The sequence below is a fragment of the Boleophthalmus pectinirostris genome, unplaced genomic scaffold, assembly GCF_026225935.1.
Source record: "Boleophthalmus pectinirostris isolate CB_2022bp ecotype Guang Dong unplaced genomic scaffold, ASM2622593v1 HiC_scaffold_22, whole genome shotgun sequence".
Classification (NCBI taxonomy): domain Eukaryota; kingdom Metazoa; phylum Chordata; class Actinopteri; order Gobiiformes; family Gobiidae; genus Boleophthalmus; species Boleophthalmus pectinirostris.
The window spans coordinates 24,870,512-24,896,699 of NW_026571190.1; the positions used below are offsets into that span (position 1 = coordinate 24,870,512).

At 38.0% G+C, this 26,188-nt stretch overlaps 2 protein-coding genes across 3 annotated transcripts in view; both read right to left on the reverse strand.

The window, feature by feature from the left end:
- Nucleotides 1-1,123: 1,123 nt before the first annotated feature.
- map2k7 (mitogen-activated protein kinase kinase 7) lies at nucleotides 1,124-12,932 on the reverse strand. 2 transcript variants are annotated; one of them, XM_055157962.1, is made up of 12 exons: nucleotides 12,791-12,932; nucleotides 11,632-11,679; nucleotides 9,674-9,815; nucleotides 9,102-9,168; nucleotides 8,407-8,520; nucleotides 8,064-8,183; nucleotides 7,876-7,983; nucleotides 7,611-7,795; nucleotides 7,425-7,500; nucleotides 7,202-7,344; nucleotides 7,076-7,121; nucleotides 1,124-7,001 (listed from the first exon to the last, which is right to left on the reverse strand). In XM_055157962.1, the coding sequence occupies exons 1-12, from the start codon at nucleotides 12,912-12,914 to the stop codon at nucleotides 6,858-6,860; spliced, it is 1,317 nt and encodes a 438-aa protein (XP_055013937.1). In that variant the 5' UTR covers nucleotides 12,915-12,932; the 3' UTR covers nucleotides 1,124-6,857. The 2 variants fall into 2 exon arrangements, with proteins under 2 accessions (XP_055013937.1, XP_055013938.1); XM_055157963.1 differs by lacking the exon at nucleotides 11,632-11,679.
- A 1,589-nt stretch (nucleotides 12,933-14,521) lies between these two features.
- Nucleotides 14,522-26,188, reverse strand: part of pkn1a (protein kinase N1a) — a 35,074-nt gene continuing 23,407 nt past the window's right edge. Inside the window, exons 6-23 of the mRNA XM_020931339.2 lie at nucleotides 25,465-25,610; nucleotides 23,991-24,204; nucleotides 23,170-23,367; nucleotides 21,430-21,539; nucleotides 21,212-21,355; nucleotides 20,779-20,854; nucleotides 20,350-20,485; nucleotides 20,017-20,101; nucleotides 19,215-19,294; nucleotides 19,047-19,122; nucleotides 18,881-18,972; nucleotides 18,592-18,768; nucleotides 18,444-18,506; nucleotides 18,290-18,366; nucleotides 18,048-18,190; nucleotides 17,590-17,697; nucleotides 16,076-16,156; nucleotides 14,522-15,373 (exon numbers count right to left, since the gene is read on the reverse strand). Coding sequence (XP_020786998.2) covers nucleotides 15,170-15,373; nucleotides 16,076-16,156; nucleotides 17,590-17,697; nucleotides 18,048-18,190; nucleotides 18,290-18,366; nucleotides 18,444-18,506; nucleotides 18,592-18,768; nucleotides 18,881-18,972; nucleotides 19,047-19,122; nucleotides 19,215-19,294; nucleotides 20,017-20,101; nucleotides 20,350-20,485; nucleotides 20,779-20,854; nucleotides 21,212-21,355; nucleotides 21,430-21,539; nucleotides 23,170-23,367; nucleotides 23,991-24,204; nucleotides 25,465-25,610 — 2,210 coding nt within the window. The 3' untranslated portion in view covers nucleotides 14,522-15,169. The remainder of the gene's footprint in view (nucleotides 15,374-16,075; nucleotides 16,157-17,589; nucleotides 17,698-18,047; nucleotides 18,191-18,289; nucleotides 18,367-18,443; nucleotides 18,507-18,591; nucleotides 18,769-18,880; nucleotides 18,973-19,046; nucleotides 19,123-19,214; nucleotides 19,295-20,016; nucleotides 20,102-20,349; nucleotides 20,486-20,778; nucleotides 20,855-21,211; nucleotides 21,356-21,429; nucleotides 21,540-23,169; nucleotides 23,368-23,990; nucleotides 24,205-25,464; nucleotides 25,611-26,188) is intronic.

Sequence of the window (26,188 nt, forward strand, 5' to 3'; positions counted from 1 at the left end):
AGGTAACAACATTATAACATGGCTAAAAGCTCACAGGAGTCCATTTTGTGTAATATAGGACCTTTAAATGTCATAGCGAGTAACCTTCCAAGCAAAGAATGGATTTCTCCATATAGTCATGTAGGAAGCAGACCCACACCCGAAAAGTTACATACTCCACCTTTAAAGAACATGAACTGTTCATTTGACTCCGGAAGTTAGCAAGGTGGTGTTGTGTAAGCTTCAAATGCAGAGAACATGCAGTCATGTCAAGTCATGCCATTTCACTGAAGAGGAGAGAAAGGATGTGGGCACAGGCACAGCAGGGGCCACTATGTTTTAGTCACCATGGAAATGTTTTGCCTGGTTGGGACATTCCCCAAGAGCAATAAAAATGTGCGTGATTGAATAAATGATAGATGCTGATAGATGGGCCTATTTTATGGTATTTTCTGGTCTATAATGTTGTTTCCACATCAAAAACATATCTACAGTTATGTTTTGTTTCATCCACAAGTTTAACTCACAATTTCTGCATATTTAGGTAGGTTCTAGTTCATTTCTGGTAATTCAGAATGTGCTCCTCTGTTTTTAAACTCCATACACCTTCACTAGAAGGTATAAGGTAGCTGTGAACTTGAATACTATTGCTACATGACATCACAAGCTGGAACAGGGCATTTTGAGCACTGAAGATAGACAGACTAATACAAAAATTATTACTCTAACACAAAACTGAAACAAAACACAACTCCAGGTGTGTTTTTGAGTAAGTAACAACTTAACATGGGTTAAAGCTCAGAAGAGTCATTTAAGCTTATATAGGACCTTTAAGTGTATCAAATGTGTGTATGAAGCAAACATATTTTTATTTATTTTTTTATTTTATTTTACCATTATTTAACCAGGAGGTCCCACTGAGATTCAGAATCTTTTTCAAGAGACCAGGCCAAAGTAGCAGCCAACACAATCAAATATTTTATGGCAGCCCTTTACTGACACATACATTTTGTCTGTGCACTTCAAGTCATCCACAGAAGAGGTGTTGATGACTCATTCGATGCAGTAAGTGTGAATAAGTCAGTGGTTCCTTAATTCATCTTTTCTGAAGATAAGAGAATAATTTCACAACAAGCACACACGATTTAGGTTTTTATGTTTATTTATTTGATTTTTAGGTGTTTTATTGTTTTTATCTCCAAAAATCCTGAGGTATTCACAATATAATGGCATTTATTCAGTTTGAAATGAGACTAGGGTTGAGGCCGGGGTAATAAAATAACAGTCAAAAAACAACAAATAAAAAGGGCGGTAAAGCTGTGTCAATTGATACAAGACAATATATCAGTGGTGTCGTACATTTAACAAGCTTTGAAACTGAGACAGCACCTGCTGAATCCTCCACACTGCAAAGCACACCATGCAGTCATAACCCAAGCCACTGTCAATAATATTCAACTATCACATATTATTAAAGAGGGCCACATTGTACTGTTATAAATACCCCAATATGTACTCGAGTAACTATCAAATATAGTATTAAATTTACAGTTGTGGCACAGTAAAGCAAGAGCTGCACAATATAACACCTACACACACATTTTGTCTCGGTTAGGTCTTTTATCATTCTACTCATGTTAAGTAAATATGTTGCTTGAACTCCATTAAAAAGGTGCACTGTGTAACATATTCATCTGCTTGTCTCCATGGAGAGACATAAAACTTAAGAATCTCCATGGAGACTTGCAAACCAAATTACAGGTTAGGTTTGCAGAGAGGCGACCCCATTCTAGATATCTGAGCAATAACTAAGACCTGTATTTTAATAAATGCAAGACAGAGTGGTTTAATTAGGGTTCCCACTCTTTTTCACTGACAAAATTTCAAAACTTTTCCAAAACCTGAAGTGAATTTTCCATGACTTTACGGCACTATACATGTGTAGAATTTAGAATACCTTTTTTTTAGGGCTAAATCTGAAAAATTTACTCTTTCCACTCACGTTATGGTTTGGTATTATAGTTTTTTTAACAGTCAAAATTCTGTCAGTGCATTTATTGTTCTCTTTTAAACAAAAGGAGCATATGTTTGGAAAGAATCATAATAGCCTAACGATAACTTAACAGAAGTCTGTAGTTGCGTGAAAGAGATACTCAATTTCCATGACTTTTCCAGGATATCCATGACTGTGGGAACCCTGTTTAATAATTAATGCTTTGGTTTAAATTGTCTACAGTATTTTAACACCTCCATGGAGATAAACAAGTTGTGGATCCGCTCCAGAAAGGTACACAATGTACCTTTAAGTATGCCAGAATGATTAAATTATCATAATTAAATTGGTCAATAAATATAACTGAGTATTTCATATCAAGCCTATTGCTATATTGTGCATTCCTCATACTGGCTGATCTAAAACAATTCAAATACATGCCATGAATATTTTGCCGAACATGTCAATCTGCAGGACTCAAGTAGTGTGATAATGGTTTATGTTTAGAAACTGTTGAGTCCTGTTCGCCCTCACAATACAAGAAATAGACACCAGAAAACAAAACCAAAAATAACGTACGTACATACAAACAAACAATAAATAAATACCAGTGAAAAAAATACACTGTTGAATCAATCTTGCTCTGTGTCACAGATCTACGATTAATACAAAATAGTGATCGCGACGCACAGAAAGAAAATCAAATAATATTGTCCTTTAGCTTCAAGAAAAAATAATAAAAATAGACACCCATCGCAAGTGCAACATCAGTCAAAACAATCTCAGCATTAAGGGAAAAAAACACTCTGGTATCAGCTCATTACTACAGCAACGGACCAACCGAAAAGAATACAAAAAAATATTAAAATAAAATTGTAATAATAAAAGGGATAAAATAACAGCACGCAATTTATGACCCGAAACGAGGGTAAAATAAACCGATCATTATTATCTGATCAAAAAATATATAAAGCAACAATTAAAATACTATGACTTTCAGTTCAGACTCAAGGCTCTCCTCCTGTGGCAGTTCAAAGGTTACAGACTTAAATTAAAGGTGCACTGTGAAAATGTTCTGGTCTAGGGTCCTTAGAGATGTTATTGGTTTCCATGTTGTTGATGTTAATGTTCCATGGTGCGACTTTAAACATTTCCATCTAGCATTTACTCATTACAGTGAATCAACTGCTCAAAAATACATAATTCCTTTAGTGAATAGGGGCAACGCTCCCCAGATCTGAACTGTAATGTCGTGTAGTGCTGTAACCTGCTGATAGATTTATTCTATACTGTGGAACATTCTAGACAAAGCAATTACATTTCCATGGAGACAAGCAGGTGGCGGACCTTCCACAAGAAATGTTTCGCAGTGCACCTTTAACATGTCAATTCACCTTTTCTCATACATTGGGATCAGCCTCCAGCTCTTTGTTCAATTTGGTGTCAACTTTGCCCTGAATAAAATAAAAACAATATCATATAAAGGTAATAAAACATAGCAATAATTACTTGTATAATAAAAAAACAGCAAAATAAAAGCTATTAATAATCACCATTGATAAAGACTTTTGGTAGACCATAAAGTTCACACACTCTGTTCACACCTGCACAGCTAACGGTTTGACATAAATGAACACTGTCCCTAACAAAAGTGAAGATACAGCTCCTCTGTGACACCTAGCGATGGCTCCAACAGGGGAAAGTATATTGCAAAAAAAAAAAGGCATAAATTCAAACAAACTACATGTGTAAAAATCATAAATAAACATTTGTGCATCCCCGCCTTATATCAACTGTTGCTTTGCAAAATCAAACGGAAAAAAGGAGTACAAAAAAAAAACGATGGCAGTTACAGTGGTGAAAATAACATGCATTTGATGTACGGTACTTTACAGCATTTGTCAGTTTATCCCCATAAAATCAAAGCTAAGCAGGTCCTCTGTGTCCCTGTTTTTGGTTCAAGAGGACTACAAACATGAAATTAAGTGTATTTCCAAATGCTCGGTAAAAGCTCAAATGATTTAAGTTGTGGTTTGAGTTTAAACAAACCATTTATTTTGAATATTCTAGTTTTGTGGTTGAACACTTGCATCTTTCAATTATGAATAATAAGTTTTTACGTTGTCTGTACTGAGCTGAATATAAGTCATCCCTAAATTATTTGTCAGCTTGTTTTAAAAAAAAAACAAAAAAAACACAAAACTCTTTCCCTCAGTTTCCCTCAGACAGATGGTCTTCACATGGAGGGGCTTAAAATAATAAAACAATGTCACTGCAGCTAACCTTACATGAGTTGGGTTTACAAACACATTTAATCCCCATCAAAGCAAGCGGACGTGGTTTGAATGCCTGCATAGTGAAAAATGATATTTGGTTAACTTACAAATGGGGCTATGTTACACACGCACACACTGCTCCCTGGTGGCAAGGCGCGGCACAGCAACACTAGCTCAAGTACTTTTATAGTTGCTGTGGAAGCGAATATACAGATAAAGCCACTGTTGGCAGTAGCATCCCTATGTACAGTGGGATGACTTTATACATTAGTTATGTGTCATTGATGAGCTGAACACAGAGGTGCTCAGAAACAAAAGAGCAGGACTGTGTATGCGTGTGTGTTTACTTTTATACAACAGCTTAATACAGAGTTTTACAGTGGGAGACTGGCTTTAACTACACATCCCATAGTGCAGCTGGATAAGCCCCTATTGGACACATTGCAATGCTTATGTCTTGGCTCCATTATGTACAACTGTTATGAAGCGAGGCTCCTGCACAGCTTATGTTATTTATCTCTTAGTGTACACAGATTTTACATAAATGGGATAATTACCCAATATGCAATTTAAAATAGAATGTATTTACATTTAGTGTAAGCAAATAGTATAGGACAACCAATTACTACTATAACATGAACTGTTCTTAAAATTACTTATCCAAACAGACTAACAGCTGTTTTGAATAGTATTGATACTCTGCGTGTGTTGTGTTGGTAGTGTACCAGTCTCCCTCTGTACAGTATTACACACATATACAGGCAGTGTGACACCTCTGCTCCTAGCTCCAAGTCTTTTAGCAATGATAAGGATAATCAATATAATGTTAACAACAGTTCTTACAACACTCATTTGTAGTTTTGATCAACACCTTTGGTGTAACCCTGGTGATAGTGAGGGAAGATGAACAGAAAAGAGGAGCTATGACAAAAACATCTGGACAGACAGACACCCCTTAGCGTGTTAGATACTAGATGCAGTACTGTGTACAGTACAATATATAATACAGGTAACTGCTCTATGTGTTAGTAGTACTCATTCTCTCTGCACCCTCTCTTATTACATTTGCCTTCGCTCTTCTCAAACATGCTCTTATTTGGTAACACATGCAGACATTGCATTATTTCACGTTTTTGGTATAAAATAAAAATATTTGTACTTTGGAAAAAAACAGGTGACAGCAGTGCCTAAAGCAAAAAGCAGCAACATTGCAAATAAATAACCAAACAAAACAACAAAGAGCCCAAAAGCTATCGCTAACTAATTTTAACTACTATATATGTGTGTGCCACAGTAAAGGTGTTTTACAATAGTTCTTGACACCTACATTTGTTCATAAATGAAGCCTTTCTGTTGTCCGTCTGCTCTCGACTTTCCTTTAACAGTCTTCTTACTTGCCACTTCCTCAGTTCAAACACTTGAACACACAAACTCCTGACTCAGAGTCCTCCTTTCCTTCTCTTCAACATGCCTCTGTCCCCTACACTTTACTTCATAGTTCTTCTTCTACCCTCTCTTCAGTCTTAAATTTAATTTGGTGAGTGCCTTGGAGTGGGACCTCTATTCCAGACTATAGCAGGGACTTGTTACAGGTTTAAATTCAAAATCCAAAGTGTGAGATAGACTATATCTTTACACTGAATCACTGAATGCATACAATAAACTAGCACTACACTTCTGTATTTAAAGGAGTGCTAAATACATTGATCACCACTTACAAATGACACTAAACTTTTGGTCTGTAACACAGTGGAAGCATTGACACCTAAAACCAAACAAGAGGTGGTCAAAGAGGTAGGCAGATAGTAAAGTAAAGCAATGCTCCAAATGTACCCTGCAACAATTCCACCAAACCTGGCTCACCACAATCACCTGAGCACCACACCTCGTCATCTTCTCATCTAACTTTCTTACTCTCCTTATCAGCTGTTCTCATAGGAGTAAATCTACTGCACTATTTCTCAATAACTCACCTCATAAGAACATCAGCTCTACATCAATAATTAGAACAATCACAAATTAAATAAAAATGTGTACTCTATAATGGCTAATGAGAAAATTACCTTAATAGCAACATAATTTGATTGTAGTGTAATGTAAGTCAATTGTTACCTAGTATAAAAATATTATCCCTATAAGAAAAAGTACTACAGACAAATGAATACAGATACAGCCTGAGAAAGTGTGAACACAGAGAAACCTGGTTTAAATAATTACACAATCAAGTTGTGTCTTATGATTATGTACAGAAGTGATCCATATTGCTAATGTAGCAGAAAATGTTCCAGTGTGTAGTGACTACGCTGTTGACCAAACCAGCGGCGGTTAATAAAACGGTAGGAAATAAAATATACAGCAAGTGGGTGCAGCCCTGTTAAACTTTATCCCCCTGCGCCCTGTCTGCCTGTCCAGATTTCAAACCCTCATCACCAGTCCTTCTCCTTGGGCTTGGTGCTGCTCCTCAGTGGCTCTTCCGCTGGGCAGATGGTTGTGAGTGTCACGTCAGGCTTCGCTCTTTATGCTAGACTAAAACAAACTGAGCCATGTCTCACTTGGCAAAGCTAAAGCTGGGGTAGACTAGCACGTGGCTAGGCTAATGCAGGGTCAGGCTACCTGCTGAAGAGTGAATGGAGCTGGTGCTGGTGGCTGTAACACTGACTGCTGCGCGGAGACTCTGTGCGCTCCATAACCGACTGGAACCAACCGGCAACGTCCACATCGAGCACTTCGTAACGACGGATGAAACTATGCTCCTGAGAACACAGCACAGTCTGAGACACTGTTTTATCAAGTGTTATGGATTTACAATAGAAATATAGAAACTTACAAGTAGTGGGTGGTATTTTGGCCTTTTTCTGTGATCCTTTGTGAGACTACAAGTCAGAGAAGAAATTACGTCAGCTGTGCGTCAAATAATTCACCATTACAATACTAATTTTATGCCCACACTCACCAGTCTTTAACAAAGGACTGGAAGTCCAGAGAAAAGCCCATACTGAGAGGCAGTAGTGGAGGATCTTCCTGTAGCACTTTGGTCAGAACCTCAAAATCTGTCTTGCAATTTTTATATGGAAACTGTCCTGTGGCCAGCTCCACCTTTAACCAGTCCACAAAAATACATTCAGGCACAGTTACAGTGACCTCCCTGAATAATGCATCAGTGTCATTGGACTTACCAGAGAGATGCCAAGACTCCACACGTCCGCGCGGATGTCATAGTCCGGTTTGGTAGGATCTGGGGGATCTATTCTCAGGCTGAAAAACAAAAAAGCAGGTTATAAACTACTCACAGAATATATGCAAATTCTATAGTTGCACTTTGTGTTCTTTTTAAAATACAGACTGATTAGTGAAGATGAGCACTCACTGCCATGTACGCAGCACAGCCTGCACTGCGTGTCTTTGCCTTGGAGTCGACCAGTCGCCCACTGATGCCGAAATCGCACAGTTTGATCTGACCCTTAGCATCTAAAAGGATGTTGGAGGGTTTGACGTCTCTGTGTATAACACCGTGTTTCTCTTTCAGGTACAGCAGCGCCTTTACTATCTGATAATGACAAACAAGAAGGATAAAAAAATAAGCATTTAATAATCAAGTTTGAGGTCAAATCTATAGGAATTACTTACAGCTACAGTCATTTTTCCTAGGATTGGCTCTGGGATGGGGCCTTGGATTCTCTTCTTTAACTTCTCTGCACATGTTCCCATTAACTCCATGGCAATAAATACATCAGTCTGAATAGAAACATTGATCCAGTAAGTCCAGAGAAATCTAACTGTACTAACTGAATTAATATATATTTTAAAAAGCTCACATTAGTAACTATAGCACCATAGCACTGAATAATGTAGGGGCAGTCATGACTCTTGAGCACAACATCCAGGTCCATAAGAATCCGCTTGTTTTCATCTTTATTTCCTGTTCGACGCATTTGCTGCAGCAGAGTAAAGTAAAACAGGTTTATTCCAAAATATCTCATTTGAGCATAGAGTTAAAAAAAAATTTATAATAATTTTTTAAACTATTATTAATTGGTGAAGACACAATTGCTTTAAAATTGGATTTCCTGGTTTATGAATTGAAAGTATGTTTCAGCATGTGCACGTGTCAAAATGCTCTGCTCCACCTTGTGATGTCATGAAGCAGCATTCACATACCTTGACAGCAATAACATGGTCAGTCTTCTTAAAGCGCACTTTGAAAACCTGTCCGCAGGTCCCACTTCCGATCTCCCCCTCACTGATCAAATCTGTTACCTCGGCTGGATACCGCTGTGGGCAAAAATACACACAAAACTCAGACCAATATTGAAGAGGACTCCTGAGGCACAATGTATGCCAACCACTCTGCCAGTCAAAGCCAATGTATGTCCAAGTAACACTCAGATGTACTTTTTTTTCAACTATTATTAAATGTGCATTGTGTTACTTTTCTGGTAGAGGGGCCATCAACTGCTTTTCTCCATGGAGATGTTATTGCTTTGTCTGGAATGTTTTACAATATGGTATTAAACCTTTCTATCCTCAAGGAGACCAAACCACACCAAGTTACAGGTCAGATCTGTGGAGAGGCAACTCCGCTCACAGTCAGAATATCTATTTTATATCTAGGTATTTTGAGCTATTAAAAAAAAAACTTGTAATTGAATATATGTAAGAATAGAGCTGTTTAATGCCATACCTTAAAACATTCTAGATAAAGCAATAACTCCATTAAGAAAAGAATTTGACTGACTCCACCAGAAAAGTTACACAATGCTCTTTCAAGTCTCAAACTGTCTCAAATTCTGATTTTGCTGTCAAATTGAGCATATTAATTAGTACTATAATAATGTTAACAAAACCAAACTTACCTGACCATCAATCTTCAGATAACCTGTTTGTTTCATGATCTCCTGTAATTTCTGGTCAATTTCTGCACTGTAAAAGCAAAAAGCAAAAGTATCATTAAATTTGCGAAGTAAAATTACACCTTAAGGTCACTTAAAAAAATATGTTAAAAAAAGATGTTGTCTTAGCTCCGGCTGAAAAATACATAAACTAAATTAAAAGAACATGTAATATTTTGTTGATGACAAATGCATATATTAACTAAATATTGTGGAATAACAAATAGGCCCAATGCCCATATAATATGAAATTTAGATTAAAACAATTTAGCCTTGCAGCCCTACTATATTTATTCATTTTGTTTGAATACATTGCCAAACACCAACTCAATCTTAATCCTACAAACTCATTGTTATTAAAAGCCCTAGTGGAAATCAAGAAATCACAGTAAGGCAAGTTGTCTAGCAAGTTATAAGCACTCTTGACTCAAACGTTGACATGAAATGTGTCTGAGTATTTTTTATGCTGTCAATTCTGTTAAAAATGTCCCACAGAAAATATTCTTGATACTAGCTTGTGTAGCTCGTGTCCATACTTCTCTAGGCTCTTCTGTTGTCCATAGGGGGGCGTGGGCAGGGTGAGGCGGTGTCTGCGGCTGGGGTAATGGTGGTGCTGGGGTGAACTCTCTGATGAAGATGAGCGGCTGCCTCCATCATTGGCCAGCGGCAGTGGAAGCGCTGAAGGACACATGTGTGACATTAGTTATATTAAAGCATGGTAGCCGCATTAAATCGTAGGTTTAATTTGCCATTTTGTGCAGTTGAATGACTATAAAACACTTTCAAACAGAGCTTCGAATATCCCAATGGGAGTGCTTTTTAAAAAATAAAACAAGGGCTCTATGGTGTGTTTCGAATGGGAGGCTTTTGGTGAGACCAGTTTCTTCTCGTATAACTACTCTCATATACCAATAAATAAGTGTTATTTCCCCATCAATGGTACTGTTTTGTTTAATTTTTGCTTAAGTCACAACCAGATATTAAATAAACAGACCTGTTATCTCAGAGCAGAGGCAGAATTGTTCTCAGGCTAAGCCAGGCAGAACGGGGAGGGATGTGCTCTTTGTTGATATCAACAATTTGATTTTATCGGGAAAGAACTGTTTAACAACTTGGATTTATCATTATTTTAAAAGCTCTCGACCTAATAAAAGTGGGACCATGTCTGACACTGGGCCATGTTTTTCTTTATTTGAGCAGTGATGAAGTCATGTATCATGAGCTATCTTTAACTCACACTGTTTATGCCAGTGACCTTCCCTCTTTCACATTCAACATTTTGACCTGTGTTTACAAAAGGCTGAATCTATGTTAGACAGGCATGGTCAGGAATATTTATGGCAAGATATGTTTTATTAACTAATGTAAAGTCAAGTTGTAAACAGTAAATATGCTGTGTAAATTCTAATATTACATATGTAATGCATCCAAACAAACATGCCACATGCAGAAAACAATTTACGATAGTTTAGTACTGAATATTAATGTCACCTTGTGTTAGTTAAACATTTTCACAGTCAGTCTTGAAGACAAATAACACCTTGTCCCAGATCATTGAGATATCTACTTGGAAAACATTCTGACAAATGGAGGCATAATGAACATGCCATCAGGTGTGTGGCTCCGTGAGTCACCCACATAGACAGGCCTGCAAAGGGACTTCAGTTAGAAAGAGAAACGTTAGTTTTCAGGAGAAGTCTTTGGTAAAGGTTGCATCTCCATAACTGTCCCCTCCAGGCAGACACAGAACAGCACAGATGGCAAGACAATGCAAGAATAAAGAAAAATAAAAAAGACATATTAGCAGACACTGACTCCTGCTCTCACACTGCTGCCGTGTGAGGGATGCAAAAAGATACATTGGACTTCAACATTAGTTGTAACAGTAACAGGAGAATTAGACCATAGTATATGAGCTCAAAGTCAGATCAGTGATCAGACACAGAATCTGGGGATGCCAGTCAAAGTAAAGAGAGAGACGTGTGATTTCCTGTAGATTGACCAGAGGAAGCTTAATTAGAGACAGAGTCAAACAAAACACAACCAAAACAATGTGCCGTGCATTTAAGCCACATGCACTGTGGTTCTTGGCCTCCAGCAAAACTAAGGTTAATTTTCTTCCACAAGTCAGCACACGCTCGTGTTGTCTATATAAACACACAACACTGCCTGCCACTGCCACAGACACACAGACTGAAGGGGAAAGGAGAATGGAAAATATGTGAAAAATATGTGATTTGAGCTGAGGTGCAATGGCTAAAAAGATGAAGGCTAGAAGATGAGACCAAGAAACAGTCACATCTTATAGGAATGGAAAAAAGTACATCTTAAACTTGTCTTACCAGAGTTAGATAAATGAACATTTACTACCCTGTTTAAAAAGTTAATTACAGAACAGCATACTATAACGGGTTAAGTTAAAGACAGCGGATGAGTGAGAGCTGGGAGGTGATAAGGTGGTGCAGTGGCAGAGAGAGCGATGACTGAATGATACCTGCGCGTTGGGAAGGGGCTGGAGCAGGACTGAGCTGGATCACGATGACTGGACACAGGAAAGAAAATATATACACACACATACATTACTGCACTATGGCTGAGAGACAGGCACACATCCTCAGGCACACACCATCATGATAAAAAATACAAAAGAGCATGTTCTTTTTCACTGTCAAGTTTTGGAAGATCGCCATTCTTACCATTACTCGCTTTGACAACCCCTGACAAATTTTAAGAGAAACAAGAATATATTCATTACTTCACAGAAACAAGGCAATCATCAAGTGTAAATGAACACATTGCTAGTACTAGTAGTATCATGAAACTGACTCAAAACAATTGGATTTACAGCTGTTTTGAGTCAATTTCGTGATTACATCTTATTCCTGGAGGTCTTAAGAACTGCTTAAATTAATAATATCAAACTAGTACTTTCTAAGTATTATGGTATCCCATCTGAACTCGCAAAAACATCTACCTCCATAAGGCCCAGCCAGTTTCAACACCATTGAGTAGCCTATGTCTTGTAATTTGATTTTTATTTGTTTTATTGTTTGTTTTTTTTTGTTTTTTTAACATAAAGCATTGTAAAATATGGTGCTATGTTGTGGCTGTCAATTGCTAAGCACCAACTCAATCTTAATTCTGTATTAAAACAATGTTATTAAACGCCCTCGTGAAAATCAAGAAATCAAAGTAAGCCAAGGTGTCCAGCAATTTTAAAGCACTGTTGATCCAAAGCTTGTCATGAAATGTGTCTAATCTGAGTATATTTTATGCTGTCAATCCTATTAAAAATGTCCTTAGACCCGCAGAAAATGTTCACGATAGGCCTGTGCTTGACTATCATAAATTGCTAGTTTCTTAGCTTAGCTTGTTTGACAGCACTGATCCAAAACAATCACAGAAATGCAGAAACAAAATGTGAAATGACAGCGATTTAGTTTTAATAATATGCCAAGGATAAACCATCACCAGCTATGCATTAATAACAAAATACTTGTGAATGCTTTCGGATGAAGTGGTTGATGTTTGTTTATCTAGCTAGCCTGTTAGCATGTAGCTTAGAGCAGGATAACACCTCCCTCCGCCTCTCCGTATTTGCTCTCTTATTTTGTCGCATACAGAATCCGGATTAAACCTCCGGGGGCACTCACTTGGCCTGGGACGTGACCGCTGTGGACTCATGTCGATGTTAATGTCAATCCTACGTCGAGCCTCTTCATTTTCTTGTTTTAGTTTCTCCTCGATTCGCGAAAGCCTCTGTTCCAGCGACGACATCTTGAAAAATTGAGCAGCCTGGAGCGGCTCTCGACTCCCCCATGTGGCCGCGGCCGGTACTGACTGGGCTGCAGACGGGCCCCAGCAGCTGCGCGCACCGGGACATACCTCACGATTTCATGTACATTTCTCATTCCTCTATTCCTCTCTTCAGACCTTCATTTCCACATGTCATTCAGATTAAGATTGTCAGATTAAGTGTTTTTCTGTTTGACCTGCTCATCCTCCCAGGTCAGCAAATCAGGCTCTCCTCTATGTCCCAAAGACCAGGAGAAAACAAGAGAGGAGCCCGGGCATTTGTAGTGACTGCTCCAAGGCTGTGAAATCGGCTTCCTCTGCTGATCAGGCTGACTGACTCACTGTCTGTTTTTAAGTCCCTTCTAAAAACTCACTTTTTCTCCTTGACACAGTTTGAGGGTTGACTTTTTACCTGTATTGTATTGTACCTGTCACTGTATTTGTCACTATTCAAGTGTTTCGTGTACAGCACTTGAGTCGACTATGCTGTTTTTAAAGTGCTCTGGAAATAAAGTTGAATTGTAAGTTGAGTTTCCAAAGCTCAGAGGAGGCAAGGGAAGGAAACCACAGAGGAAACCTGAGTGAGGATTCAGGAGGCAGACATCAGGTGCAATTATATAACTGTATTTGTTTCACAGTAAGAAATTTATATTGTCGCAACAGCTGCATAGCATGTTTGACATCCTTAATTTGACATTAAAACTATTAAAAAATGTTAAAATACACTTATCTTAAAATAAAGACACTGGTGTGACTTTAATTTAAAAGTCCTGAAATAATAATAATCAACAATAATCCTTATAGTATAGTATGGCCCTCATAGGGTAATTTTGGTCAGAACTATCGCCTGAGGAAAGACTGTCCTATTCACCCTCAATTTGTGTGTCTCCTCTGTGGATGGAACTTCCTCACCCATTTCCTGCAGAAACAAAGAAAGGATTCAAGAAGGAAAGAAAAATGAAATGGGCCCAGTGTTTGATTTCAACCTAGGGTTGTCAACTTGTAAAAGAAAGTTCCCGGAAAAGTTGTTCAATCTGGTGGTAGGATATGGAAGGCTTTTAAGTGTAAGCTTGTAACAAAAAACACTATTTAATTTTCAGTTGTTATCAATAATTCACACAGAGATTGGAATAGTAGTAGGTGCCAATGTGGAAGCCAGTACACCTCCAAGAGTTTGATTGCAATGTAAATCTCACTCTTTGTACAATTTGCTTGCCAACAATAAAACGTTGGACATTCTAAATAAATGGGATAAGGGACAGGTGGTCACTGTATTTGAATTTTGATTTTGAGACAACATAATATATATAAATGGTCAGGGCATTGATGATACAGGAGACTTCTGAATTATTCCACTAACTACAATAAATTGCATATTTGTAAAAGCTGTCATAGGCTTCTATATGTGTGACATATTTGGCAGACTTCCAGTGACCTTATAATACCCACAAAAAACACTAGTGATATGCCATAATTGTACATTCAAATGTCTGCTAATTATACAATTGGAAATTGTGCACACATAGCAAATAAAAGTGAATTAAGTTGTGGTTATTTCTTGCATAACATCTGATATGAACAAGACAAAGTTGCCAACATGCCATATATCTTTAATGCTTAGTTGTGTCTGAGCCAAAGACATGCATTATTTCCATTATCAACTATTCATTATTAAATTGTTTTGTTGCACTTCCAAATAGTTCCTATAAACTGGACAGTGGTTTTACCCTGTAATCCTCTCATAACTTGCCAAGTCAGTTCACAACCTTTACTGAAAAGCCACTATTAGCTCAAATGTGTTCATATTAAAACAAATCCTCTGTAGTGGTAAAATTTCACGTAAAAATATAAGGCATCAGTATGAGAGGCTTTTAATCAGCCTTCATCCCATGTAACAGTACAAAGATACAGCAAACCTCTCCTCTCAGAGCTGCACAGATGACACGTTTTTATAGGCTACTGTTTTCAATGAACTTCAGGCAATGACATGTACAAAGAACAGACAAACCAGTCTTCTATGGTAGTTCTACTCATCACACCTTGATTGCAACATTTATACATACATCTTAATAAGTTCAGAGTCTTTTAAAATCCTGCTGACATGAATAAACAAAACACGCCAATATGTCTTCATTCATTCACAGTGTAATAATCGTAGACAAACAGTCAGATGGGTTGATATATCGGCTCCACTTGAAGCCTTGACACATTCTTTAGGGTCTTGAAGTCCTGTAGCATTAGCAGAGGTCTGAGACATAATCAAAGTCTCTGAAACTATCCTGGTCTTTTCGGGAGAGGACTCGCGGCTCCCGTGGAGGAGTCAGAGTCGGAGCTTCTGTCGTGAACTCTTCGTCAAAGTTACTCACATCTTCTTTGCCACCAATTGTAGGAATAAATGGAGGAGGCACCTTTTTCTGGAGCAGAGCTTCCCAGTCCATATTCTAGAAATAAAAGTGGTAAATATTATATAAATTATGTATTTCTAATGGTAATCTAATGGTTAATGCAGTGGCTGACTGCAAGTATGACTGAAAGATTTTTATATTCTACACTCTTCTCTTTTAATGTTAATTTTATGATGATTAATTTAATTTTGAGTATTTAAGTTTTGTATTTGTTTGTATTGTGAGTTTAATGTATTTCTCATTCTGTAAAGAGCTTTGAATAATTTTGTATACAAATAAACTTGCCTTGCCTTGGTTAGTATTGAGTAGAATTGAATGCTGGTGTAGGCCATTTTTATCAATACTCTACAAGAATATTAACTTTGATGAAGAAACTGCAACTGTAATCTGACATACAACCTAGCACAAGCTCTTGAGATGGGTCCCCCCCCCCCCACTGGGGGTCAAGGTAATATACCTTACATATTTTGTTTAGCCCTGCCTTTAGTTCTAGCATTTTAAATGTGTTTTGCCAATTGGTGAGAGTTTGTGAGTTTCATTGTTTATATCAGACATGTGAGATTTTGACAAACCTATTCCAAGTCTGCTTTGCAAATAGGTAATCTTTTAACATTTTAACATTATGTATTTTACTGTAGATATTCTCTCTATATTTTGAAATATTATCCTTGACCTTGAATGTCTTGAAAGGCACCTCAAATAAAATGTATTATTATTATTTGCTTATTATGTACTCACCCTGAAGAAAGGCTGTTTCTTCACCTCCTCTGCATCCTTCTCACCAGAACCGAGTCGCCGCTCAGGGTTCCTGCGTAACAGCTGAAGTGACATTACACTGGTGAGTAAGTATATATATGAGTACGTATTAGAGCCCGACCGATATGGATTTTGTTGTGGCCGATATGAAACCGATATGATGGGAGTTGGAGCGGCCGGTAGCCGATATAATTGCCGATATATTTAGTGATGTAAAAATTCACTGTAAATCTTGAATTGTATAAAAAAACTTAGGTTTGGCTCTAGTGGATTTTAAATTTGGTTTATTTAAGCAACATTTATTGTTCTTCTGCCTCTTTGTGTCATATTTACGGACTGTAGATCACATTCTAGCTACTAGTGATGGGTAGCAAGACTAAAGGAGGTCTAAACCAGGACTGAAAAAGGACTAAACTAGGACTAAAACAGATCTAAACCATGTGTAAAACAGGACTAAACCAGAACTGAACCAGGACTGAGTATCGGGACTTGGTCTCTATCTCTCTCAGTCTCTCGAGCCCGAGATTAGTCCTGGTTTATTCATTTTATGCTGAACTACAGCCAAATATGCATGTTTTTTTCTATCCTATGCACACGCAGATTTCTGAAAGTTTCGTTCTGAGCCGCTTCCGCTGTCAAACTACCACCAGTCTGCACGTGACGTGAAGAGAAAAAAGTGAGAATAAGAGAAAACACGGCTCCCAATAAGGAGCAGGCTCCCGTCGTTCGCTTCAAAGAGCCGTTTCGTTCGTGACCGACGCATCACTACTAGCTACTAAAGTAAGCTACCGTTATTAGCCTTTAACCGTAAATGCTGCGCGCCGCGGTAATTAATTATATGCATAAATGTGGATCATTCACACATCTATTCACAGCTCATTTACATATCAATGCAGGTCCAGTAACAAATATACGGCCAATACAGTCACTTTACAATAGGCCAATAGAAAACAGCCTGTTTATGTGTCAGAGCTACAGCAGCTAATCGCTAACCTAAACTAGCCTCAAAGTCGATGTATTTCCAACACTCACCGCTCACACAGGCTCCTCCTCACATCACAAGTCTGCACTAATAAATGTCCTTTTAATCCAGACTCAAACCGATTGTCCATAAAAAGAAAATAAACTCAGTGTTGCGCACGGCTGCGGGTGTAAACAAGAACAGAAGTGACATGACTCTGGGGGTGTGTTCAGACACAGTAGGGACACACACACAGACAAATGACTTCGTAGATGAATACAGATGTGGAGCCACATATTAGGACATTTATCTGTCTGTAAATTGAATTAAATGAACATAATGTAGAGAGTCTAAGATTTATAACGAGGTATAACATGCCCACGTGAAATATCGGCCCATATCAGCAAGCATATCGGCCGATAGCCGATATATCTCCAGGAGCCCATATCGGCCAACTGATATATCGGTCGGGCTCTAGTATGTATGTATGTATAATCTTCTGTCATGATTACAGAAAAGACATCTGCACTCTTACTCTTCTCATGATGCCAATGGCCTCAGTAGAGAGAAAGCGTGGGTAGCGTACTTCATCATTCACAATGCTATCAAACACCTCCTCTTCATCATCTCCTGGAAATGGGGACTGTACACAAACAATAGACAAGGTTAAAAGTGCCCATGTTCTTATCTTTTAATTAACTTGGGTCCTGTTAAACATGCAAAGCTTTAGTCTTAAAAGAGGCATAGCAAGAGAAAATTCAGTAGTACCCAACTTTTTAGAAATATGTGAGGTTTTTGTTAATAATTATATGAGCATATGATAAACAATTAAAATAGTGCAATATCCTGAAAGTTAAAAACTAAATGAACAAATTATAACGGGGACCATTACAATGTGCATTTTTTTAAAACTAGAAGATCAGTCATTTTAAATCCAAGTCTGACACTGCACTTGGACCTTGCACTTAGCATCATTAGAATAGAAGGTCTCACCTCTCCCACCAACATTTCATAGATGAGGACACCCAGCCCCCACCAGTCCACTGCTCTGGTGTAGGACGTGTCTGTGAGGACCTCTGGGGCCAAAAACTCTGGAGTGCCACAGAATGTGCTTGTCCTATCCCCAAAACCCATCCCTAAAAAAGGGTAAAATTAGATCCATGTCTGATCAATGTGCTTGTTTTTTTGTAATACATTATCTAATTATTATAATGTTAGCCAACTTAGATAAGTACCTTCTTTACAAAGGCCAAAGTCCGCAATTTTTACATAACCATCCGTGCCGAGTAGAAGGTTGTCAAGTTTAAGGTCCCTGGAATAGGCACGAAGGGGTTAGGTAGTAAATTGTAATAATTTTTCATATTGTTATTTGTTGCCAAACAAACTCACCTGTATACAATCTTATGATCATGAAGAAACTGAAGTCCTAGAACCACGCAGGCTGCATAAAACCTGAAGTAACATTGAACAGAATGAATAAACTCTGTTTTATTAAGCAGGGATTTAAATGATTATGCATTACTGCACAGACACATACACAGAGCGTGGTTCTGTGAACACGTCTGTATGTATATGCATCATTAGGTCACCCCCTGCTGTGTACTCCATGACAAAACACACATGCTCTGCAGTCTGAAAACAGGCGAACAAATTGACCAGGAATGGGTGATGGGACAGGTTCACGATCTCAAAAATGCGCTTCTCACACATCAAGCTGAACAGGCAAAAATATAAGAAAGAGTTAAATAATCACAAATAAGTACACATTTTTAGTAGATGTTAAGATAATCAATCTGTAAATTGCATATATATAAAACCATATTTACCTTTCAACTTCATCTCGAGCTATAATATCTCCTTTCTTTAGTGCTTTGATAGCATACATTGTTCCTGTCTTTTTATATTCTGATAACAACACCTGGAGAGAGAAACATAAGACAATATGTGCTGAAACTGAAAAAAATATTTTCTGAAATCTGGGCAAGACCAAACCTTTCCAAAATGTCCTCTTCCAAGCACTGCTATCAATCTAAAATCCTGCAGGGAAAGTGGACCTCTTCTTTGCTTACTGGAAAAGCATGGGCAGAGTGTGTAGTTATATGCTCAGAGTTATCAGACAATGTTACAAATATACTAGTGTCTTTTTGAGGAAAGTTATACCTGTTAATGGGTGGGGTGTGGGCAGGGCTCTCTGGGGGGAGGTCTGGGGGAGATATGGGTTCGGTGGCTGGTAGTCGGTCCTAAGGGGGAGCCAGGCAAGGATAACACACAGAGGAAATATGAAGTGTGGCAGAACGACAAGAGAACCAAACAGTGTGGATTTATATATCATTTATATTTCAAAGCCGGTGAGAAGAAATGGTATAATCACTATCAAGTGGACCAATTATTACTTTTGTTTGATCTTTTGTAAGTTTATTTTATTTTTACAGGGCCCATATTACACTATTTTCTGGTCTATGTTATAATGTTTTTCCTCATCACAAACATACCTGGAGTTGAGTTGTTTCATTCACACATACATGTATAACACATAAATCCTGTATGACTTCTTTTCTCAAACAGAAAACAATCTGTTTCACCTTGTGATGTAATGTTGTAATACATATTACATGTTTTCTCCACACACCTTCAGTACCGGTAGTATCATTTGAATGATTTCAGCCCAACTCAAATAAACAAGGTAAAAGGTGGTTGTTAACCTGAAAACTACCTGAAAACTTGAGTTCTGGCGATTCAGACATCTTAAAAATCCAGGACTACTCAAACATGCGTGAATGAAACAAAACACAACACAGCTTTGTTTTTGAGGAGGTAACAACATTCAAATATGGCTTAGAGATCACAAGAGTCAATTTTGTGTAATATAGGTCCTTTATATCATAAAACATACAAAAGCTTATACTGTTATAAATCCTAACTGTAAATATTAACAATTAAATGAATTCTTTGTCTATCTCACCGGTGTATGTATATCCACTTCTCTCTTGTAATCGCCTCTAATGGGAGAGTCGCTGTCCAAACTCAACTTTTCCACTGAGATCTCTCTGAAAAATTCACACGGACAAAGACACCGATGTGGTGATTGCACACAGACAAATGGACAAATCGGATCATTAGATGATGGAGAGCAGATGACACCATCACATGCGTTGTATTTTACCCAGAAACAAAAGGAAAAGTCTCAAGGAAAATGATTGATAGCCAAATCTCACAGAGATAGCTATCACAAACACTTGTTGAGGCTGAATGCTGCACTTATGGTGATTCTAAATGCACATTTAGAGAGTCTCACCCGCTGTTCAGTGTGAGGCTGTGAGCGTTCGGACTGTAGGTGCCGGAGTTGTTGACAGTTGGAATAGCGTTTCTCAAAAGCCTCACCCACGTCCCAATATCTACATTCATCTGACGAGCTCGAAGAAATGCTTTGCCTAAAAGAAAGAATACATGCACGTGTAGTCAATTAAAACAAGATTTACAAAAACTAGACCCTTACTCAAAACTATAAACATTAGGAGAGAGTTTATGAGGATCTAATTTGCCCAAACCTGCATGTATATTTTTGACCACAAGGCGGAGTTGAGATCTATGTCAAATTTCTACAGAAGACCTCCCTTTGAACTCAAAGAGCTTTTGGTCAAGATAAACCCCTAAAAGTTTCCAAAACATATCAAACTGTTTCACAGGCTCTGATTACAATCTCAGTCTCATCTTGATTGCGCACCTTGCTGTTTGGAAAAGACCTTCCTTTGCCTCTGCAGGCGAGGCGCTCTCTCGATTACAGGGTTAAAGAAGGTCACCTGGAAAACGCACACAAACAAACCTCACCAAACATGAAAAGATGACACCACACCAACACATCCGTCTGTTGTTTAACAAATATCAAAGTGTTTGTGGCACAGGTGTGGGTGACAGCTACAGAAGTGGGATAGGTGAACACATAATACGGAATTGGGATGTATTTTTAGGACTTCAATAGCATGGACATCTGTTCACAGCTTTATTGGTTTTCATGGTTTTCCCTTTGAATTGAACAATTTCTCTCTTTCAATCTCTGTATTAGCATTATTTTTTTGATAAAGCGTGACAGGGAGAGGATGGATATTTCAAAACAGAGCAGAGGTCAAAGTGAATTGAATAGAACAATTTCTGTGTACCTCAGCCAGCAGGAGGCCTTGCGGCTCCAGCTCCAGTTGGACCCTGTGTTTTTGGTTGTCGAGAAACTCCTCAAGCTTCAGGTATTTGAGGGCACATAGCGAGCGGTAGTCCTTCCAGTAAACAGCGATTTCCATCTCCCGAGACTAAACAGACATAAATATTATTAGAAACTTTTCCTTCATACAAAGGCATTTTTATACAGTGTGTATGCACAAACCCTCTCTAGCTCCACAGTGAAAGTTTGGTCCCAGGCCTGTTCTCCTACTGTCCTCCAAGCCGTCTGTCCCACCACAGAGTTGTCCAGCTTCAAAACTGCACTCACCTCAGCTGCAAACAGAAAGGATTTGCAATAAAGTAAGGCAGAGACATATGGTGTAAATTTTGATAGACAACAATATAAATAACTGTCGAATTAACCCTGTTAGTGGTTATTGGTATCTTTCTAATCTTTGTTATAATGTTGTTTCCTTGTCACAAAAATACCTGGAGTTGTGTTTTGTTTCATTCACACATGTTTTACATACAAATCCTGCATATTTAGGGTGAGTTCTTCTCTCAAACACTCTGTTCCACCTTGTGATGTCATGTGGCAATACAGGAAGTGCTCCACTGTGTTTTTAAACTCCATGCAACTTCACAAGAATCTTAATTTCAGACCTGGAATTGTCTATCTCTTCTGAACAAAAAGTAAAAGGTAGCTGTTAACTTGAAAACTACTGCCTTATCACAAGGTGGAACAGTGCATTTGGAGTTTTGGTGATGTAAAAAGACTAATAATCAAGGATTATTCAAATGGGTGAATAAAATAAAACACAACTAGATAGATAATAACATATCTTAAACCTCACAAGAGTTTTGTGTAATATAGGGCCTTATATATTACATATAAAGGTATATTCGTTATTCTATTTGACAAATCTCTATCATTATCAGTGTCACAAGCATCAGCAGCACTTCCACAGTACAATAAACTCAACATTAGCCACAGCTGCAGTTTGCATTAAAATGATGTTGTATCATGAGAACTGACCCAGCCCTACAATAAAAGCACATTTAGATGGCAAACAAACCTCCTACTAAATGCTTACTACAAAACTATTCTGCCATCACCTTGTGTGCGTTTCATTAAGGGAGCGGTTTGTGAAGTGCTTTCTCAGATAATCTGTGCAGACAGATTTGCTGATCCAGGGTCATTATATATTTAAGCCACTGCAGCACAATCTACCAGGTGAGCTTTTGATTAGCATTGAACTGGTACTTTTTATCACTATGTACACACCAACAAAACACACACAGATAATAAACAGAAGGCCATTATGGGTGTTAATTGTTTAAAGTTTTAGTGTAGGCCTGTCATGATAAATGCTTTATAGACTATCATGGGTACTTTTTCTTTGTATTAGAGAGAAGATTTTCTGTGCTACAATGAGATTTAAGATGTAGCAGGTTGAATTATGAACTTCTACGACTCATTATAGATACAAACCAACATAAATATTGCATTCTTTTATGTATTTATTGCAGTTAATTTTTTTAACAATATTGAACATTTAAAATACTTTTGGGGGGATAATTCCACTTTATGTTTTGTTTCAATATTATAATTTATCAGCCATATTTACATCAGCAATATATCGGACTTCAAAATTAAAAAGTTAATTGACCTATGGCCTATGGTTAATGGACCTATTGGCCTAAGTGCACTAGTTTTAGAAGACAATACTTGTATCCTCTTTCATTTTCAAATAGTGCCTCTATTGCTTGGAGGAAATGAGAAATGTAACCTAAATATTAAAATTATGTTTTTTACTGTTTGAGTGAAAACGTTTCACAGCTCATCCAGCTCAAAAATTTTTGTCCAGTTGACAGAATAGATTTTTTTCATTAGTTACAGATCCTAGATAAACGACTGAGGGATTATACAGACATCTCAATTACATTTTGCTAGAGAACTTACTCGAGAGCTCATCTGTTTTGCTCGGCGTCTTGCCGCTGACGGAGCCGCTGCGTCCCCCGTACAGTCCTTTGCTTCCTCTCATGAAGGACTTGGTGTCTCCAGGGCTGTAACAGGGCAACATCACTGCGGTGCCTTTACAGCGGCCTGGAACCACCTCCAGCAGACCCACACAGCCCAGCAGCTGTACCTGTAGCGTACCTAAGGACAGAAGTACTCAATCTGAACATCAAAGTTGACAAAAATTATGCAAAAATTACAGGGCCCATATTTCGCAATTTTCTGATCTATGTTATAATGTTGTTTCCTCATCACATACCTGGAGTAGTGTTTTGTTTCATTCACACATTTGTAACACACAAAAAATGAATATCATTTCATTCTCATTTGGATATTTTTAGCCCTGGAACTGTCAGTCTCTACTGTGTAAAAGGTAAAAAAGTAGCTGTTAACATGAAAACTACCGCTTCACAACATTACAAGATGGGAACAGAGCAATTTGAGCTTTGGAAATGTAGACAGACTAATAATAAAGGATTACTCAAACATGTGTGATTTAAATAAAATACAGCTCCAGGCATATTTTTGAGGAGGTAACAACTTTTCAACTTGGTTTAAAGTGCACAAGATTTTTTATTATGTGTATTATTTTTTTCAATTTTGAGCAATACAGGACTTTTAAGAAACCATATTTACACAGTTTATCGTCAGTTTTGTTACTATTCCAACTTCATCCAATGACCAATGAGCCTATGAGTGTTGTAAAGAAGGGGTTTGAACAAAACCTTGTTGTGTTATTTTTTTCTTAGCTTAGTACAACCTACCAGTTAGTGGCGATGGCTTGTTTAGCGTGCTGTACTGGTTAAGGAGGTAGGGGGCACCATGGCGAGAGCTGAACGCTGGAGAAGAGGCCAGGACAAGTTCTTCCTTGATAACACTGGATTTGGGATGGTCGTCTGGCAGTTCTGAGAGGCGCTGGTCTAAAGAATCCCTCAGTAGATCCAACTTTTGAGAGGCCTCGCTTAGACGAGTCTGAGCCTGATAGACAAACCAAGCTCATAAGTAGTGTAGTTTTCAGTTCAGTTCAGACAGTTATGTATGATTAGGTTAGTTGCCATTTGTAGTTATAAACCACATTGGAAAAACATGTGCAAAAGGCTCAAAGTGCCCCATGAGACATTAAAAATAACCATATGAACAAATAGACAAAACAGAAATCGTCACATATTGACCAGTGTTTCCCATTAATAAAAGGAGACTATGGTGGGCCCTCATAATCTCATGATAAAAATGATACTTTATACTTTTTGATCTTTCATCAGTGTTTTTTGTTCAGTAGAGGCAATAAGTGACATTTATACACCAAAATATATGTATTACATAAAATTATTCAAATACGGATTGCTTATGCTACCATAGCCTTAGCATAAATCTGTGGGAAACACTGTATTGACACTGAAATAAACAAGACACAAATAAGCAGCCAAAATATGAAGCTGTGTCATCAATGTTCAAAATGATGATCTATGTTATGGGAAATAGGGATGGGCATTCGATAAAATTTTCTTAATCAATCGTCGGGAGCATTAACGATCGATTATCGATTAATCATTAACGTTTTTTATATTAAAATTTATCATCATTATTATTACTATCTGCACTACTAATCAGCATAAATAAATTCAGCCCGTTTGAGATTATAATGTGTTTAATGCAGCTTTTCGCAACTCTCACAGAAACGAAACTTGAAACCGCATGGCTAATTTGCACACATTAAGTGAAGAAAAAAAACAGCTTTTGTGCGCTGATGCGACACGACTTAGTGGAATACAGGTTAGTGTGACCATATCTGCGTTTGTCAAAACCAGGACACCGTACAGGAGGTGGGAGGTGGGGACTCGTCATCGACATTACGCTACTCTCACCTGGCAAAGCTTTTTCCCACTGGACACCGAAACATATGTGCTGCTTTGTACACTGTGCACGTGGCCTCCCACTTGTCCCAAACGCAACGGAAAGTGTGGAATTTCTTGTACAAGTCATCGTTAAATACGCATTTGTGCTTCGGTACGCTGCAAGCTGACCGACAGTTTGTGTCTGCTCGCTCCTTCTGAGTGCAGAGAGGTACATGTACGGACTCCTGTTTGGTCACGCTACGCACAGCAACCTACAATCGGATTGTCGATTAAAATTTACATAATTGATGAAATTCTTAATGATCAATTATCGATTAATCGACTAATCATCCCTAAAGGGGAACATATTATAATAGATTATAATGTGTAGATGTGTGTTTACCTCAGACAGAGCCTTCTTGTCCTGGACCTTGTTGGCTCCTAGGAGTCGAAGCACATTTTTTGCCCCCTCCGCCACAGCATGCTCCACCCTGTAGTGATGCCTCAGCTCCTCTATGCGCAGCTCCACTCCACACAAGTCTTGGTTACCTGGAGAAGTCAAAATAGATCAGTGGGTACATTTACATGGACAGTAAAAAAAAAATAATCAGATGACTAAAATTAGATAACCTAGTAAGTGAATTGATTTTTGGTGTGTGTTTAAATGCACGAAAGAAGCTGAAAACACCTGTTGAAATGTGTTAGTTAAAGGTGCACTGCATAACTTTCTGATGGACTGTCAGCAGATTTTAATGCTTTGCCTGCAATGTTCAACACTATAGCATCAAAAACATATAGCTTTTAAGTTTATTTCGTTTTGGGTTAGGGTTTATACTGCTCAAAATGACATTGGAAGAACATGCTTTTCATTCTTACTGTGCTTGGGCTTGCCTTTCCATAGATCTGACTTGTGACTTGGTCCGGTTGTGTCATCTTCTCAACCAATTTGCTCAAGTTTAATATACTAGGGAATATTTTAGGCAAAGAAATTATATCTTCCCCAACAGGAAAGTTGCACATTGCACCTTTAATCAGTGGATTTTTAGAGCCACTGTTGTACCAAGAAGATGAAGTGTAATTTTAATGTCAAAACCTACTCAAGTGTAAAAAAACAGGAAGTTATTACA